Genomic DNA, 19,694 nt, shown 5'->3' with positions numbered 1-19,694 from the left:
TTCAGGCGCTGTACAAAAAATAGCCACCGGGTGTCATCCACATTCCATTAATTTTTTTATGCATTCTCCTGTAACAAATTAATACATTTACGTCCAAATATCACTTCTAATCACAATGTATGATGATTACTAAAATATGTGATGGTGTGAAAAAAGGCGTTAAAAAAAGAGCACCAAGGCGTTAAGGTAACACGTTTCAGGACCCACTCATTGTTGTAATTATACTTTAGATCTAATATTGTCACATGGAATCAATGTTGATGCCCTTGAAATTCTGCAGCAGAGCGACGACATCTCATATCATTATCTAGTCTCATGTATACTCCATTTAGCCAAGGCTGCAAAGCCAACTCCTTGTTACAAATATGGTAGGACTATCACTTCTACGACTAAACTATTTGCTTTATAAATAATCTTCCTGATCAGTTTCATCTCCTCAGCATCCCAGATAGCACAGCTGGATGAAAACAAAACGAAGTTTTTCGCATTTCATGGAAAGGAAGCATGATTGCATTCAGAAAGGCCTTAAAAACGTCTAGATCTGCTTATTTTTCAACTCTCTTATCTAAATAAAGGTGACTTGACTTGTTTCCTTTTCTTTGTCTGTTTACATTTTATTTCTATTGTTGTGTAAATTACTTCAAAAGAATTCACTCTGCACTTTAGCTAATAAATAATACGCATTGTTGTATGTTATTCTGTGTCGCAGGCTGTTTCTGTTATTGCACATACGGTAACAAAAATATATCACTTAAATGTTACCCAAACCATCCCTTTAAAACATCAAGCATGTAACACCGGGCTTTATAATGCAGTAGATTACTAATACCCTGTATTTCATTGAAAATCATTTAATTAATTCTTAATATCTATATGTTATGTTCTCCTTGCCATAAAATAAAATATTTGCATGGGAGTATTAAGAGTGATAACCTATTCATTAACATATTAAAAACTAGGCTGTCAATGTTGTCAAATGTTTTTTTTATTTATCAAGCACTTCAACATGGGACTGCACTACATCCTGCAACATCTGGACAAACCAGGGACTAATGTGAGGATCCTGTTTGTGGACTTCAGCTCGACCTTCAACACAATCATCCCAGATATCTTCCAGACTAAATTTACTCAGCTCTCTGTACCCACCTCCTTCTGTCAGTGGCAGCAGCTAGTGAGGCTGGGAAAATCTCATCCAACACCCACACAATCAGCACTCGCACCCCCCAGGGATATGTGCTCTACCCACTGCTCTTCTCCCTGTACACCCATGACTGCACCACCAAAGACCTCTCTGTCAAGATCCTGAAGTTTGCATATGACACCACACTGATTCAATACAATACAAACTTATTCAGGAATTTCAATCTGTCCAATTAGGAAGCTTAAGTGATCAGTTTAACCTGCTTTTGAGCAAATGAAAGTGACAACATGTGTACTGGAAGGCAACAACAAGACAACCTCAAAAAGGGAATGATTTTGCAGGTGGTGGCCATAGACAATTGTTCTTTCCTTATTCTTCCTGATTGATTTCGTCACCTTGGAATTATAAGGTTCTATCTGCATTCTGAGCGGTTTTGAGATATTGAGCTTCAAAGTTGTTGCATTCCATATAGCAAAATGATATGGGGAACAAGTCTCTTTCATACATGAAAATGACAGAGACCCTAAATGTATTCTAAATGTACAATAACAAAATCCTCTCAAAATTGTAAATGGGATTTTCGGACAGATCAAATGCAGATAGAACCTTCTAATTTTAACTTTCCGGTTGGAATTATAAGGTTCAATCTTGCCAAACTATAATTGAAGCAATGTTTTTTAAGAAAAACAAAAAACAGTTTACTTACAATTTGTTTTAAAACTTAAAATTAGTGTTGTAACAATGTGTCAACATATATGAGAAAGTTACATTTAATGCTCTTTATGATATTAAACTAATGGTTCCTGCAATAATGTGTTTAATTACCCACCATATTCCTACCAATTCACATCTTTACTGGACAAAATATTTAGCACTACCTTGTATGCTTAACTTGAACAAGAAAACTTTTTTTCAAAATGATTTGTCCTAAACTATGAAATTAAGTTTATTTTGGTTTAGAGTAGACCGAAAGCAGCTACAGTAATACATCTGATTAGGACTTTATTCCACAGAAAGAGGGACAGGTAGAATAACTTTCTCTAGAGACCAGTATGATTAGAAAAGTTTGTAGACAAACCTTGATGTTGGCTTGAGAAAGCCTAGCCAGAGAGTTTGAAGTAGTTTTAACAGCTTTAAGTTTGGAGGTTTTAAGTTTTAAATAGTGTGGATAGATGGATAGAGAGATGGATAGATAGATACCATGGCCAAAGGTGTATAAAATCAAGCACTTAGGCATGCAGACTGCCTCTACAAACATTTGTGAAAGAATGGGTCACTCTCAGGAACTCAGTGAATTCAAGCATGGTACCATGATAGGTTTCCACCTGAGCAACAAGTCCATTCGTAAAATTTCCTCACTACTAAATATTCCACGGTCAACTGGTTAGTGGTATTATAACAAAGTGGAAGCAATTGGTAACAGCGCATACTAAGGTGCACAATCCGCAGAAGTTGCTAACTTTCTGCAGTCTACAGACCTCCAAACTTTGCGTGGCCTTCAGATTAGTGATGTTATCTTCGTGAAAGAATTGTTCTTTTTTAACTAATCTTTTAGGTGAACGAATCGTTCCCCTAATCTATTGACTCATATTTCTTGTTCACTGAAATCCCTCCCTCCTGAGAAGCACGGCGCTATTAGCAGCGCAAATGCGCTTCTCAGTGAACCGGGTAGCTCTGTGCTGTGGACTGTTTCATCCTGTCAAAAAATGACTAAACCTCAAGCCAATAGCCTTTGAGTATGAGAGGTGACGGATAATGTGATTTGTTGAAATTAGTGAACTAATATGCTATTCACTGACTGAGTTGCTTTTGAGTCTGAACGAGACAGATCTTTCTCGTTCATGAACAAAATGACTGAACTGGTCCATCTCGTTTGTGAATGAAAAGAACCAGTTGTTACGATAAAGATAAGGATTACGAACAGATAGAGCTCAGCTCATGTAGTTTGGCATATTTGCAGCAAATAAAAAATTTACACTTTAACATTGTAATGAAAACAGTGTAACTGTTTTTTGTCAAGTGTATTTTGTCTTTATATGTAACAATGACAAATTAACATTGTTATTATTTTACTTGGTTTGAGCTAAGTGGGGGGCATCTCTGAAAACTGTAAAACAAACAAAATAAATATGACAGTATTGTTTAGGTCTCATTTGCGTCACGTCAGCAAATGGCATTCCAGTTCGGGCTGTGAAGGGGCATGTAATTGGTTGGATCTACTGAAGGAATACGCTCATCACTGTTTTCACTCATGACTCATCACTGCTCAGTCGCTGTTTTGAGTCTGAACAAGAGAGAAATCTCGTTCGTGAATGAAATGACCAAACTGGTACATCTCATTCGTGAATTAAATGAATGAGAGTGCACCGGGTAGGTTGGTCATTTAGGATGTGAGTCAATCTCATTCAGCAATCAGCAGAAAGTGGATGCAAAGCGCAGTTATAGGTACTGTGCACATAAGCTTGTTTATATATTCATATTTAACAGAACATAACTCCACGTTTAACATAATCCCAGATTTATGAATGTGTAAATGTCTAAATGTGTAAAAATAATTAAAATGTTAGTTATGCAAGAAAACATTGTGCTTTGGTCATCTGAACCACTTATTTAGACTTATTTTATTATTTTAGATTAGGCAAACATTTTAATAAAGCCAAAACACATAAGACACTCTTTTTCACCACCAGCTGGAGTATTTATTAGGGGTAGGGGAAGAAAAAAAATTATCTATACAGCATAGTATCGCAATATTTTGTGTGGGGATATTGTATCGATACAAGGACGGCATGTATCGATATTTTCAGGAACTGAATATCAGCTTGCATTTTGCAAAAGTTTACCATAAGCTTATAATGTGGGAAATTATAATAATTTAAAATATTTATTTCAGACTGTAATATCACAAATAGCGCATCACTCTTGCTCACACACCCTGAGCAAGAGTGATGCGCTATTTGTGATATTACTGTCTGAAATAAATATTTTTAATTAATCAATTTAAATCAAATGAATCAAAGAAGCTTGCAGCTTCAGCCGCAAGTCAAGTCAACTTTATATAGCGATTTATATAGCGCTTTTTACAATGCAGATTGTTTTAAAAGCAGCTTCACATGTTAAACAAGAAAATAATGCAACAGAATTTGATTTGGCTGTACAGCCACTCTAGGGAAAACGGTGATGTCATCAGCTCATTTCAATTATCATACAGTGACAATGTGGGCAGATCAGTAATTAAGTTTATATAGTTAATTTAGTTTACAAATTAGATTTATTTGGATATTTAGTTGAAAATTTTGTGTCCCCAACTGAGCAAGCCAAGCCAAAAGCGACAGTGGCAAGAAACCAAACCTTGTGGCATAATGGAGAAAAATAAACCTTGGGAGAAACCAGGCTCAGTCAGGGTGCCAGTTCTTCTCTGGCCAATTAACAAACAGCAAATAATTTTTATTCTGGCAACTTTACAGGTCAGGGGTCATATTAGATCGAAATATTCGAACGATCGTAGGCAACACGCCGGAGACGGGTTTATTGAGGATGACGTGTCGATTAAACAATTATTAAATAGGAATATTCGCAACACTGGTAACATGACTTGCCAAGGCACCGCCCCTACCGTCGTTTTGATATTTTGTAGTAGTAAAATTATTGAGTTCAGTTAGAGAACAGATTAATTGCAATTAAAAACTGAACGTGCAGCGCAAGCCGAACGAGAGGAGTCGCAGACTCGCAGCACAGACCAGCAGCAGGAGTCAGATTTCATTCATCACGAGAGTGAGGAACTGAATGACAAGATGACAGTGGAAGATTTGGTCTCAACACGAAATGTAAAAGAGTCTATTTAGGTGAGTTTGTCATTGTACTGTTTTGTTGTTGTGTTTTTCATTAAGAATAACAACAACCCACCATTCAAGCAATTGCCACCTCCGAGGGGACTAGTCGCCGGCTTATAGAGGGCACAACAGGATAAGACATTTACATTGGGATTAGTTAGAGTGGAAACTACGAGCCAAGCCTTCTCATCCAACATCAGTGCCTGACCTCACAAATGTGCTGCTAGAAGAATGGTAAAAAATGTGACATACGTGAAAGAGTCTGGAGATGGCGTGGGGAATGTTATGCTATGTGCAACATCATCCAGCATAACCGGTTTGGCGGTGGGTCAGTAATGGTAAATCTGATGTTTCCTCATGCTGCTCAGTTTTCATAATCAACATATGAAATAAAAAAATTATTATATTTTAACATAGCCTAACTATATGAAACTAAATAGGCTACGTTTTCTTTAACGCGCCTTCTGATGGATTTTTTCTAGTGCTGTCAGTTAAACGCGTTTTTAACGAAGTTAACGCAAACCTATTTTAACGGCGTCAATTTTTTTACCGCAAGATTAACGTTCTTTTTGGTCTAACAAACTTTGTAGTTTTTTCACATGCTGTTGCAACAACTAGTAACGTTAGAAAAACTACAACACCACTCCGGATGTAGATAGACCGGAAACAAAACATCAGGCACGCTGCGGCTGCCCACACTTGTTTGGGCCATTAAAAGAGTAGACATGGATGGCAAGCATGAGACGCCGAAATGGATGCTAATAGTATTCTGAATGAAAAGTTTTCTTTTAAAAAGTTGCCAAATGGTTCCATTGACAAGACCAAAGTGGTCTGTGTGTTTTGTCGTTGTGAACTGAGGCCTAGTCCACACATACACGGGTAATTTTATAACCGGAGTTTTTCCTTCTCCGTTTTAAAAAACAATCGCATCCACACAAGCACGGTTTTTAAAAAAAATCTCCGTCCACATGAAAACGCAAAACCGCGCTATGATTGGCTGCTTGATTTCCACATGGGTCCCATCCACGGCACCGATGCACTGAGGGATGCTATGGGCTCAGTGAAACCCTTCTACAAGTTTACTTTGGAATCAGTGACAGGTAACTGTATATACACTGGGGCAGGGCTCAAGTGGACTGAAGCTTCACACACTTGCCTTACTATGTTGTATTATTGTATTCTGGCGCCTCTGTTCTGCAATACAATGAGATAACGGCGCATGTATCTGTATATATGTAATAAGCGCTGTTAGCAGAGTTATTAAAAGTTACGTCCGCCATTGCATAGACTCCACTCAGGTATAAACAAAAGCGATAACGGCGCACATTTCAACTTAACAAGCCGAAATCTCCGGTTTCACCGTCTACACGACAACGCTGTAACCGGAGTTTCTAAAAAACTTCACCATGGCCGGAGTTTTAAAAAAAGTCCGGTTTCAGTAACCGGATACTGCGTTTGCGTGTGGACGAACAGCCAAACCGCGTAGAAAAAGCTGCGGTTTTGAAAATACCCGTGTTCGTGTGGACATTGCCTGAGCTATCAACGCAGCACGAGCAGTCTGAAATACCACTTAATGGCCAAGCACTCAGCTGATTCGAATTATCCGCCCCCTCGTCAAAGCCAGGCAACAATGGATGACTTCAGACAGAAACACATGGATACCACAACTGCACTATAGGCTGAGTCCTAGTTTACCTTGCATGTGCACTTTGTAATTTTATTTTGTATCACCCTGTTTTGATCCCTTAGAAAGGGCTGTTGAAGGGGCTGTTTGTGCGACAAAGTATTTTTTTCACCCTTTTATTGATGGACAGTGTTACATTGTGTGTGAGCGATTATTTGCTCCAAGTGTGAATGACTGCTTCAAGTGAGAATTTTGGTGTGAAGTCGAACACTACAGTATGCCAATGTTGTTTTCAATAAAACAAACATATGCCCAAAGCAAGCCGATCCACTTTTCTATGTTGATAAGAGCATTAAAATAAGAAAAAAAGAATGGGACAAAAAGAAATCAAGGGACATTTAGATAAATAAAAATGTGCGATTAATTGTGATTAATTGTGAGTTAACTATGACATTTAATGCGATTAATCGCGATTAAATATTTTAATCGTTTGACAGCACTAATTTTTTCCTTTATGACAGCGGATACAAATCACAATACTCCATAATGTGTAGCCATACTACAGATAAGTGCAAGACATAATTATAATAAACAGTAAACTCTCTACTTTTATTTGTGTACACTCACAATAACGGCAAAGGCCGTGGATTCTGGGAACAAATTATTTTGCACTCCACTCCAAATGCTTCATTTAAAAAATATATTTTATTTATCAAATGCAAAGTTTTTCATTTCAAAAGCATTTCTAAATTCAGTTTAAATTTCCAACAAACGAAATTCCAAGCCAAAATAACAAAGTAGTAAAAAAAAAAAAAACTTGAGTTATCACCATGAAGATTCAAACTTTTCGCTCGTCTCTGTATGTGGCAATGCGTCAAAGTGGATTATTCTTTACAGATGATGGTATATCTGGACAGAAGACGAGACAGAGTTCTTTATTAAACTCATAAAACAATAGAATATAAAATGCTCAATTCTTTTAACAGCTGCTGCTTTCATTCTTCGTTGTGAGTTTCTACCAGTCTGGTGATGCTGGTTCCAATAAATGTATCAGTTCTCGAAAACCATTGCCCTCAACAATACTTAAGGGCAGAATATCCAACTCAATGAACTTGCAGATCCCTTGGGTAATTTTCTCTGCTAGTTGTGCATCACAGCTCCGAGTCCGTGCTAACGCCGACTTGATGCTAGGTTGAGACTGAGAGGATGCACCGCCACCGACATTAACCAGGGACGGACGCACTTTGTTTAAGTGGTACATTATTTGAGTCGTGGCCATGTTGTAGCCTACTTATACACGGCATCGCAATGTTTGCAGTGAACTTCACCACACAGTCAAATGATTAAATTAATTTAATTGCTTCAAGACTCACTACGCAACGCAACCTGCATTAGAAAAAAAAATGCATTATATTAATCGATAACAAATTAACGTGATCGACGAAATTCTTAACGATCAATTATCGACCGTCGATTAATCATGCCCATCCCTACTGTTGACCCAAAAAAACGAGCGTTTAAGGACAAAAAAGTGGATACAGGCAATTGAGACGCAACATGCTATATTACACTGAGAACTACACCCACTAGAGGGGAATGTAACCAGCGACAGGAAATATAATATAAAAAACTTACATTTGGATATTTGACTTAACAGTGACAAAATGTTTACTGCACACATAGGCATACTGAGGCATACTGAGTATCAAGATCCCAAAATTTACCCATTCTTGCTGCTGAAGCTTCACGTCTTATTGCCTGTATCTACTTTTGTCTCCTTAAACACCCGTTTTTTTGGGTCGACAGCTTATTTCTGTGTTTTTTAGCTTGTTTGCTGTACACCTTGTCCCATATCAGCTTTTAGACATTGTTTTGTTTTTTGTTATAAGTCCGAAATGACAAAGCGGAAGCCTCACGCAATGCAAAGTCAATTGAGAGCGTTGGATTGTTCCCCCCCCCCGGTGTGGGCGTGGCCTAAATACACTCTGTCTCTGTGCTGGTGAAGTAGGCCCTGGCTTCATCCTGGTGCATGATAATGCCCGGCCTAATGGCATTGATGCAATTGACTGGTCCTCACATTCCCCAGACCTGAATGCAATTGAGAACCGGAAGCCACCAAGTAGCACAACAGACTATTCAGGACCTCACTAATGGCCTGACCCAGGTCTGGGAGGAGATCCCCCAGGACACCATCCGCCATCTCATCAGGAGCATGTCCAGACGTTGTCATGAGTGCATACAGACATGAGGGGGTAGGGATGGGGATATCTTATCGTTTGCGATATACTGGTAAAAATTCTCCCTGCGATAAGAATTAGTCTTCCCGATAATAACGATGAAGCCTAGTTGATGACGCGACCCATTCGCAGTCCACGTGTGTTGTGTCTTCATATAAATCAAGAGATTTAAGTAACTTTACTAGCACTGCATGTTCAGTAAACAAAACAACTCTTCTTCTCTTCCGTGCATACCAGTCCCCACATCATACAACAACTCCCTCTAGTGGCATTTACCATATGACATTGTTAAGTGAACACAACATCTCCCCCAGACTTAATTGATTACATCTGTACTGCATTTCACTGAACATTACCAACAATATAAACAGTAACAGTTAATTCAAATGTTTTCTGATTTTTTCTGTTACGTTTCACTAAATGCAGAACAATGCTCTACTAACAAAGCATGTACAACATGAACACTTATATGTGCATCAGTACAGTTCAACTTAACTCTAACCAATAATTTTCCCTTTGCGTTGACTGTAACTCTAACCAATAATTTTCCCTTTGCGTTGACTGTAACTTTCTTTTCTTATTTCTTCTTACTGTGAGTCCTTATGTTACACAGTCTTTCAACCACATTGGCTTCCTTCAACAACAATGCCTCTCTGCTTGGATGTTGCCACTTTCCAGTGGTAGAGCGGAAACTGGTTGTTCAACCAGAGTTAAATCTGTCAGTAGGGGTGCCAAATGAGACACGTCCCAAGTTCGTCCGTCGTTCAGCTCATAACTGTGTATTCCTTTTCTCCTCCCAATCTGCATAGGGCCACTGAATGTTGCTTTCCCTTTCCTGACATGCACAGGTTCTCTCACCCTTACCTTCTTTGAGTTTCGGAATCCTTGCTTACGTTTTGTTTGTTTAATTTTCTGTTGATTTTGCATCACTTTTGTTCTCAGTTTATTCATGTCGGGGTTCAGATTGCACTGCGGAAGGACTGACAATTTTGTTCTCATTTTCCTCCCAAACAAGAGCTCGAAAGGAGACATTCCTGTAGTGGCATGAGGTGTAGCTACAATACACAGGAATTCTACAATAAATTATGTCCATGGAACCCTCTCTCTCTCTCCGCAGTCAGAATGGCATTCTTCAATACCTTATTCCAACGCTCAACAGCTCCATTTCCATCAGGATGATATATGGAGGTGCGAATATGCTTGACATCTCTTTCTTGCAGGAAATGTCTGAACTTGGATGACAGGAACTGAGGTCCACTGTCGGTGACAATCTCCAGTGGATTCTCCTTTTCCTTCCCCTTTTGGCTGAACACTGATCTCAGAAAACTGGTAACAGTAGACGCAGTCACGTGAGGTGCAAATGCAACCTCTGGCCATTTTGAGTGGTAGTCAATTAATGTAAAGGCATTTCTGCAGCTAACAGGGCCTATCTCAAAAGGGCCCACCACATCAATGCCTAGTTTCTGCCACGGACCGGCTGGATACTCAACTGGGGTCAACGGTGCATGTGTGGTTCTAGCTGTCTTATCATTAAGTTGGCAAATGATAGAGGTTGCGATTGTGGACTGTACAAGCAAATCCATCTTGGGCCACCAATATAAGTCTCTGAGTCGCTGTTTGGTCCTCACAATTCCTTGATGGCTTTCATGTGCTAGAGTAACCAAACGTGAACGTAAGCCAAGCGGCACAATCAGTCTGTGAGTTCCTCTTAGCACATAAGAGAAATGCAGGCAATGTTTTAGATGTTGCAGGCCAGCCGTTCTCAATATATTGACGCAGTTTGATGAGCTCAGGGCAGGAAGAGCTTTCAGCAGCAAACTCAGCAACAGGAACAGCTGACAGCAGGGTGGTGATGGCAGCTACAGTTTCTGGTTCGGAGTCAGAGTCGTAGTTCACTTCATTAAGCAATGGCAAACGTGATAGTCAGTCAGTTACTCGGTTGTCAACTCCGTCTTTGTACTCCACATCATAACTGAAACAGAGGAGTCTAGCAGATCATCAAGCCATTCTAAGTCCAGCGCGTCCCATGCCCTTCGTTGTCACAGGGCTCTGTGCAGTTCTTTCACTTTCTGGAAACTTCTGTGTGCTTTGGTGGTCCATGTGAAAGTTCCGTCTCCTCTGAGCACATCTCTCATAGGCTCAACAACTGTTGCGTAGCTCGGAATAAATTTAGCATACCAAGCAGTAAGACCTAGAAACGATCTTAGTGTGGACGCATCCGCAGGAGCTGGGGCATTTTGTATTGCCTCCAGGTGGCTGTTGTCTGACATCAGTCCTTCTTTTGAAATGGTATGTCCCAGGAATGTGAGTTTCTCCTGGTGGAACTTACATTTTTCGTCATTTAGACGCAAACCTGCCTCTTGCAGTTTGTGCAGCACTGTTTTGAGGTAGACATCATGACTGGCAGCAGAATCCCCAAATACAATTATATCATCCAAATAAAACTGGACACCAGGAACACCTTTGAGGATGGTAGACATCAGTTTTTGAAATGCTGCTGGGGCATTTCTTAAAACAGAATTGGCCGTCCTGTGTTATAAATGCAGTCAGGTCTCTGCTTTCCTTATGTAGTGGAACCTGATGGTATGCATTTGCCAGATCAATTGTGAAAAACATCATAGCACCTCTTAACTGTTAAAAGAGTTCCTCGATGTGTGGAATGGGATAGCTGTCCACCACAATTGCTTTGTTGGGTTCCCTAAGATCCACACAAATTCTGATATCTCCAGATTTCTTCTGAGTCACTACGATGGGCGATACCCAGGGTGAGGCGTCTACTCTTTCAATTATGTCTGCTGCTAACAGACGGTTCAGCTCCGCTGACACCGCATCCCTTACAGAAAAAGGCAATCTGCGCAGCTTCTGTTGCAAAGGGACAGCATTTTCGCGCAATTTCACTTTATTTACAAAGTTCTTTCCACAGCCAAAGCTTGGTATGGCAGAATGAGACACCTGCTCCACAGACTGTTTGTGGGTGAGTACTTTATTCCCTTTTATGCACATGTTCAGGGAAGATATTAAGTCCATGTCCATCAGTGGGTTTCCACTTTTCACAATATAGAATATAGCAGGTACTGAATATTCTCCATGTTGTGCACACATCTTAATATATCCCAGCACAGGAAGGTCGTCTTTTGGATATGTGACAAGACACACATCAGACTGTTCCAGGGGCAGCTCAGAAAAGTATTGCTAATATATATATATATATATATATATATATATACACACAATATATAGTATTGTATATATGCTCTGGCAACAAAAATACAGAAGATCCTGTATCAACAATTAATTCCTGCATTGTAGTGCCTGTAGTGCTGTGCCCACTTCAATGTTACACACTATCTTGTTAGCAGCAGGAGATGTACTCGTCATGTACAAGACCGTCAATTCAGGAACTTCAATTTCTCAGATGTTGTTTCCTTACCGAGCGGCACACTTTTGCGAAATGTCCAATTCAGTTTGCTGTGTCTTCATTTAAATCAAGAGATCACAGACTAGTAACTCACATGTTGACTTTACTAGCACTGCATGTTCAGTAAACAAAACAACTATTCTTCTCTTCCATGCATACCAGTCCCCACATCATACAACAACTCCCTCTAGTGGGATTTACCATATGACATTGTTAAGTGAACACAACAACGTGCGGAGCGAAAACAACTATGGTGGAAGCTGCGGAGGAGTTTATCGCTAAAACAGGAGCGACTGAGCACTTGGACTGGGCGCTTGAGAGATTTGCGATTTGTCAAGCGATCCGTAAAGCACACTATTTCATTTCATCTCAATGAATACAGTGTTTTTGACGCACAGTAAACAGTAGTGTGAAGCCCCCGACTGAGAGCGCTCAGTGTTTCTCACACACTCAAAGAGAGAGCGAGAGTCTTGCATACCATGCAGAATTGACGGGCTACATGTAAACTATATTCTTTGTTGCATTTTTCTTGTAAAATTACGGCGTTCATTTGGAAATATTCAGCCTTTATGAACAAGAAGAAACTAATGCGCAAACAGAAATCTCATTGGCTGGTGCTCACCTATTACTGTGTGGTTTATATTATAGAATTCGTAGTTCTATCATCTCATCAGTATTATTGTTATTTTTATTTTACAGAAACACTGAATGACCAACAATGTCTTAAGCACCACCACCAGTCCTAAATTCAGTTAAAATGACAAATATGCATTCATACTTTTTCATTCGCACATGATTACCAAGTTTAAGTTCAAATTACTTGTATTCTATCATTACATTATTTGCATTTTTTTTTTGTAATCTGAAGAGATTGTTGGAATTTTGCTGTTTGCACTATTTTTGCCACTGTTTGCACCATGAGAATATGAATAAATACAGAATCTGTGTTTACATTTCAAACTTGTCATTGATTTGAATTATTATTGTTTGTATTGTGTGAAGTTTTCCATTACAGTTGAACTCTTTTTAAACATTACCTGCACTTTTACAGAAGGAAAGTATATCTGAAATTTTCCCATTTCTGAAAAGGCTGGTGTTTGGGTATTTACTGTTTTATTCTTTTATGAAATTTGTTTATTATAGGAGCCTATTTGATGGGTATGTTTTACTTTAGATCATTGTTTGTTTTTCTGAGGCTCTCAAGAATGCGTGCATTCCCCAAAAACATGGAGAATGGTACTAAATTTATATCGTCATTGATATCGTTATCGCAATAAATACCAGAAAATATTGTGATACATTTTTAAGTCCATATCATCCATCCCTACGTGGGGGCCATACACACTATTTTTAAGAATGAAATTCAAGCATTTTTCCAGCACTTTAAAGTCTATGTACTTGTGTGGCAATAAAGCAATGACACTCACAATATGAAATGATCCATGATTTGTTTTTTAATAAAAAGGTAAAAAAAAATTTTTTTTTTTTTTAACAACATCAAGCATTTTCAAGGACTATATTCAAAATTCCAGCACATTTTAAACCCTATAAACATAACAGGTAAAACCAAGCATTTTCAAAACTCTGAACAAATCATCTAAAACACTTGTCCTATGTAGGGTTGTGGGAAAGCTGAATCCTATCCCAGAGTCTCAGGCCAAAAGCAGGGAGCCAAAGGCCTGGATAGACGGCCACGGTACCATTGTGTATATGACAAATTAAGCAAAACAAAAAATGGCTACAACTTACTTCCTCTCAGGTGGCATATAGTGTAGACTCATACTGGTCTGCGTGGAGCTCTGAGGGTGCCGATAGCGCTCATTAGCTGAGAAAGCTGCATTTAGGGTGAAGTGTTTCACATAGGACTCCAGAATATTCACTATATTCATCAGGCATGGAAGCTTCACAAGCTGTTGTCAATAAAACAAAATAAAACATTTTTTGTTAACATTAGACAATCCCCTTAAAAGAGAATAATTATGCGATCGAGAAACCAAAGTAAATATGAACATATTGGTAGACCAAGTGATGTTTGTTTCCATTTTAATCATCTTAATTTAGAATTGAGACATTAAATTAAGTTCTCGTCTGCATTAAATCATGCTCTTTTATGTACGTGTTACCGGAGGAGTAACACATGCATACCTTCTTTCTTTTGTTGATATAGTAACAGTCATCCTCCAGCTTCTTTTTGAGAACATCAGGGATGTCAATGTTTATAGTGATGCTCTTGTCTTCACTCTCCCTTTTGGTCTGCGGCTCTTGCTCTTCCCTCTGTGTAAAAAATAAATAAATAAGCTCAACCAATATGTACCTTAATCACTCACACACTCCTCCCGCCGAACATGCGCACAGTGAGAGAGAGAGAGAGCGAGAGAGCGAGAGAGCGAGAGAGCGAGAGAGAGAGCGAGAGATTTCGGCTTCCAAGGAGTATAAAAAGAAGATGAGGGGAGAGCGCAACTTCCTTCCCTTCACAGCTGTGCACTGTCATTTCTCCCTAAAACTAAAAATGTAACCCCTAGAGGACTGCACAGTTTTGGGGCCCTTTAGAAGTTTTGACATGCCCTGACATTTGTGCTTTTTCAGTTGCTTCTAAATGTATTAAATGGCAAATATGCCATTACACTGTATTCAGCACAAACTGGGCTACCATAATATGTAAGCAACATGCTTGTATTTTTGTGCCTGCTTGTATCATTGTGCCTTGCTCATTCACATAAAACAATATATTGATTTAAATTTGGTAATACACTTTCTTTACAAAGCCCGTATTCGAAGGGGATCATGAATAATGCTGTGATTTACACCTGAGGAGACAAAGAGACACATAATGAGCCGCATAAGGTCTTTGAGCCTTTGAGGTATGTGAGAGGGCGCTAAGGAACAAGACAAAATAAATATATTTTGTTGTAGTTTATTTAGAATATAGTTAATGATATAAAGCACATTACAATTATTATATTTTAAATTATCAAAAGATTTGACGTTACTATTTTTTATGTTTTTGAAAAAACGTTTCATGCTAAAAAAAAATAAAGTAATAACATTGAACACTATTCAGTAAATACAAATAACTGAAGAATTGGTAATGATGAATGTTAAGTAAAATATTTTGGATTTAAAACAATGCAATTATTATTTCATAGTGTATAGGGTGAATTCAGGTTGATTGAGGACACTTTTTCCAAGCAATTGGCTGATGAAACATTGATTATGTAGTAGGGCTGCACGATTTGGGGAAAATATCTAATTGCTATTATTCTGGTTAAAATTGTGATTGCGATTTAAATGCGTTTTTGAAATGCGTAAATGAAAAGTGTGTATATAACATTTTGTGTTTATATATTAATATGACTAATAATAATTATTATGATTATTATTATTGCTAAATAAAAATAAGAAATATTACTATTACAATAACATTCATTATTAAAAATGTTAAATAGAGCATTTAAGAATAAATATAACAGTATAATAATAATAATAATATTTATATTTTACATGTGGTATGTTTACTGCTTAGAAATTCGATGCGGATTAGCTCTATGCTGCTCTTAGCTGTCGTGTTAGTGGCACGAGTCAGTGGGCGTGGCTAAAGAATCAGGCGTTGTTGTTTTTCTGTTGAGGCGGTGCTTCACCACACAATGACATCAAGGTGTGGCATATTCTGAAATTGATCGTTTGCTGGGCCTCTATAAATAGCTGGGTGTCTATAAAAGCTTTTCTTTGACTAACAAGGAAGTTTTCAGCTCTGAAACTTGCAGGATATGCTTACCGGTATATTACCATGACCTTTTATATATCAAAAGCTCAAGGGAAAGTTGATTTCTCAATTCATGACCCCTTTAAACTACTCCTGACCATCTTTACAAGAATGTATCACATTCTATTGTATTTATTGTTGTAAATTTTGACTAATTTATTGTAGAATTTATAATAACCTGTTAAGGGAATAGATTTTTCACTAAAGATTTATATTCTGTGGCATGTTGTGGCTATAGCTTCTAAATGTGTAGGTTGCTACTTTTCATAACAAATGCAACAGAAAAAAGCATGGTAATGAGGGTAATGGTCTTACCTGTAATTATATCCTTATTGTAACAAATGCTATAGGCTAGTTAAACAATTACTGTTTAACTACCATTTCATTATGCCAAGAAAGAGCTTTAAAGTCTGATCCTTCTTGAATTATTTACTAAACAATTGTTTTTCCCCGTGCATAAAATGTGTTTAATGACAGATATTAGGAAAAATCTGGCTTTCAGATATTCCAAGAGATGACAGGAAATTATAAATTTTTGGTATAAGAAAATGAGCAAAGATAGTTTGACTTACAATGGCACTTAGTAAACAATTGATTGTTAACTATAACTATAGGCTATTACTTTATTGCAGTTATGTTATCAACCAAATTTGCACGTGTGGACCATTTTGCAAAAATAACAAATAAATAAAACTCAAGAGGGAGCATGCCCTGGGACCCTGTTAAATGGTTTACACTTCAACCCCCCAATGTTTAAAGGTCCCATGGCATGAAATTTTATGAGGTTTTTCAACATTAATATGAGTTCCCCTAGCCTGAATATTGTCCCCAAGTGGATAGAAATGTTGATCGGTGTAAACCCGAGTTCTGGCTGTCTCTGCCTTTGAGAAAATGACAGGCCAGGCTAGCAATCCTGAAGTCTCCTGGTTTGACGTCCAAGCAGGAACGGCTACCTCCCTTTCCTCCGCCCAGAGAATCTGGCACGCCTAAGCAAGCGCTAGAGAGATCATTGCTTGTGAACGAGTGAACGCTGGCAGTTTCTCAGTGTTTGGATGTACAAATGAAAATTTCATACCATCAGTGTTACTGATGGTAGCCTATGTTACTTTGGCCCCAGCTCTCTGCAGGTCATTCACCAGGTCCCCCCATGTGGTTCTGGGATTTTTGCTCACCGTTCTTGTGATTATTTTGACCCCACGGGGTGAGATCTTGCGTCGAGCCCCAGATCAAGGGAGATTATCAGTGGTCTTGTATCTCTTTCATTTTCTAATAATTGCTCCCACAGTTGATTTCTTCACACCAAGCTGCTTACCTATGGCAGATTCAGTCTTCCCAGCCTGGTGCAGGTCTACAATTTTGTTTCTGGTGTCCTTTGACAGTTCTTTGGTCTTGGCCATAGTGGAGTTTGGAGTCTGACTGTTTGAGGTTCTGGACAGGTGTCTTTTACATACTGATAACGAGTACAAACAGGTGCCATTAATAGAGGTAACGAGTGGAGGACAGAGGAGCCTCTTAAAGAAGAAGTTACAGGTCTGTGAGAGCCAGAAATCTTGCTTTTTTGTAGGTGACCAAATACTTATTTTCCACCATAATTTGCAAATCAATTCTTTAAAAATCAGACAATGTGATTTTCTGGATTTTTTTTCCTTCTCATTCTGTCTCTCGTAGTTGAAGTGTACCTATGATGAAAATTACAGGCCTCTCTCATTTTTTAAGTGGGAGAACTTGCAAAATTGGTGGCTGACTAAATACTTTTTTGCCCCACTGTAATTGCCAATAACAACAATATTTTTAACCACTTAATTTTTCCAATACTTGAATATGAACAAAGTTGAAAAAAAGAAAGTAGAGTGGCTTTCACCTATATATATACAGTGAGGAAAATAAGTATTTGAACACCCTGCTATTTTGCAAGTTCTCCCACTTAGAAATCATGGAGGGGTCTGAAATTGTCATCGTCGGTGCATGTCCACTGTGAGAGACATAATCGAAATTTTTTTTTAAAAAAATCACAATGTATGATTTTTTTACTATTTGTTTGTATGATACAGCTGCAAATAAGTATTTGAACACCTGAGAAAATCAATTTTAATATTTGGTACAGTAGCCTTTGTTTGCAATTACAGAGGTCAAACGTTTCTTGTAGTTTTTCACCAGGTTTGCACACACTGCAGGAGGGATTTTGGCCCACTCCTCCACACAGATCTTCTCTAGATCAGTCAGGTTTGTGGCCTGTCGCTGAGAAACACGGAGTTTGAGCTCCCTCCAAAGATGCTCTATTGGGTTTAGGTCTGGAGACTGGCTAGGCCACACCAGAACCTTGATAATTCTTCACAAACAAAACAACAACTATCAGCAATCAGTTCTCACCCCCACACACTGTGGATTTTAGATCAGCCACTTCCACAACCGAACATACTCTCTCCTCATTTTCCACACTCACTGAGGCCGAAGTATCTAAACTTTTCCTCTCCAGCCACCTGTCCTCTCGATCCCATTCCCTCACACCTCCTTCAAGCCATCTCTCCTACTCTCCTTCCTGCACTCACACACATCATCAACACATCGCTCTGCACTGGCACTTTCCCTACCACTTTCAAGCAGGCTCGGGTAACTCCACTGCTTAAGAAACCCACTTTAAACGCATCACTCATAGATAACTACAGACCTGTCTCTCTCCTGCCATTCATAGCAAAAACTCTTGAACGAGTTGTTTTCAACCAGGTTTCATCCTTCCTCTCACAGAATAACCAGCTGGACTCTAACCAATCCGGTTTCAAAAGGGGCCACTCCACAGAGACTGCATTACTGTCGGTCACCGAAGCCCTGCGGATAGCTAAAGCTGAGTCCAAATCATCAGTCCTCGTCCTCCTTGATCTATCTGCTGCCTTTGACACGGTAAATCATCAAATCCTTCTGTCCACCCTCTCATCACTGGGCATCACAGGGACTCCGCTCCATTGGTTTGAATCTTATCTCACAGGTAGGTCCTTCAAGGTTGCCTGGAGAGGAGAGGAATCCCAAGCGCATCAACTGACCACGGGGGTTCCTCAGGGCTCAGTGCTTGGACCTCTCCTTTTCTCCATTTACACTACTTCATTAGGTCCCATCATACAGGCACATGGCTTCTCATATCACTGCTATGCTGATGACACTCAGCTCTACCTTTCATTCCAACCAGACGACACCACAGTAGCTGCACGAATCTCCAGCTGTCTGGCTGACATCTCTGCATGGATGAGTAAAAATCACCTACAGCTCAACCTGGCAAAGACAACCTGGCAAAGAGAGTTCCTCATCTTTCCCGCCAGTCCCACTATGCAACATGACTTCACCATCCAGCTAGGTGCATCCCTGATCTCCCCTTCAAAATCAGTCAGAAATCTTGGAGTTACATTTGATGACCAGTTGTCCTTCAGAGAACACATTGCTAAGACAGCTCGCTCTTGCAGGTTTGCGCTCTACAACATCAGGAAGATCAGACCGTTCCTAACAGAACACGCAACACAGCTTCTTGTCCAGGCCCTGGTTATTTCTAGACTTGACTACTGCAATGCGCTTCTGGCTGGACTCCCCTCTTGTGCGATCCAAACACTTCGAATGATCCAGAATGCAGCGGCACGTCTGGTCTTCAACGAGCCCAAAAGGACCCACGTCACACCACTCTTCATCTCTCTG

General features: G+C 39.2%; 1 protein-coding gene across 4 annotated transcripts in view; it reads right to left on the bottom strand.

The window, feature by feature from the left end:
- LOC307124065 (MSL complex subunit 3-like) overlaps positions 1-19,694 on the bottom strand; it is a 166,800-nt gene that overhangs the window by 120,196 nt on the left and 26,910 nt on the right. For all 4 annotated transcript variants that reach the window (XM_079813053.1, XM_079813050.1, XM_079813051.1 and 1 more), the window contains exons 6-7: positions 14,399-14,527; positions 14,003-14,163 (exon numbers count right to left, since the gene is read on the bottom strand). In XM_079813053.1, the coding sequence (XP_079669179.1) occupies positions 14,003-14,163; positions 14,399-14,527 (290 nt within the window). The remainder of the gene's footprint in view (positions 1-14,002; positions 14,164-14,398; positions 14,528-19,694) is intronic.

This window comes from Gobio gobio (assembly GCF_949357685.1).
Source record: "Gobio gobio genome assembly, chromosome: 3".
Lineage (NCBI taxonomy): Eukaryota > Metazoa > Chordata > Actinopteri > Cypriniformes > Gobionidae > Gobio > Gobio gobio.
Note: the sequence above shows the minus strand (reverse complement) of the source record. Positions and strands in the feature narration are given on the sequence as shown.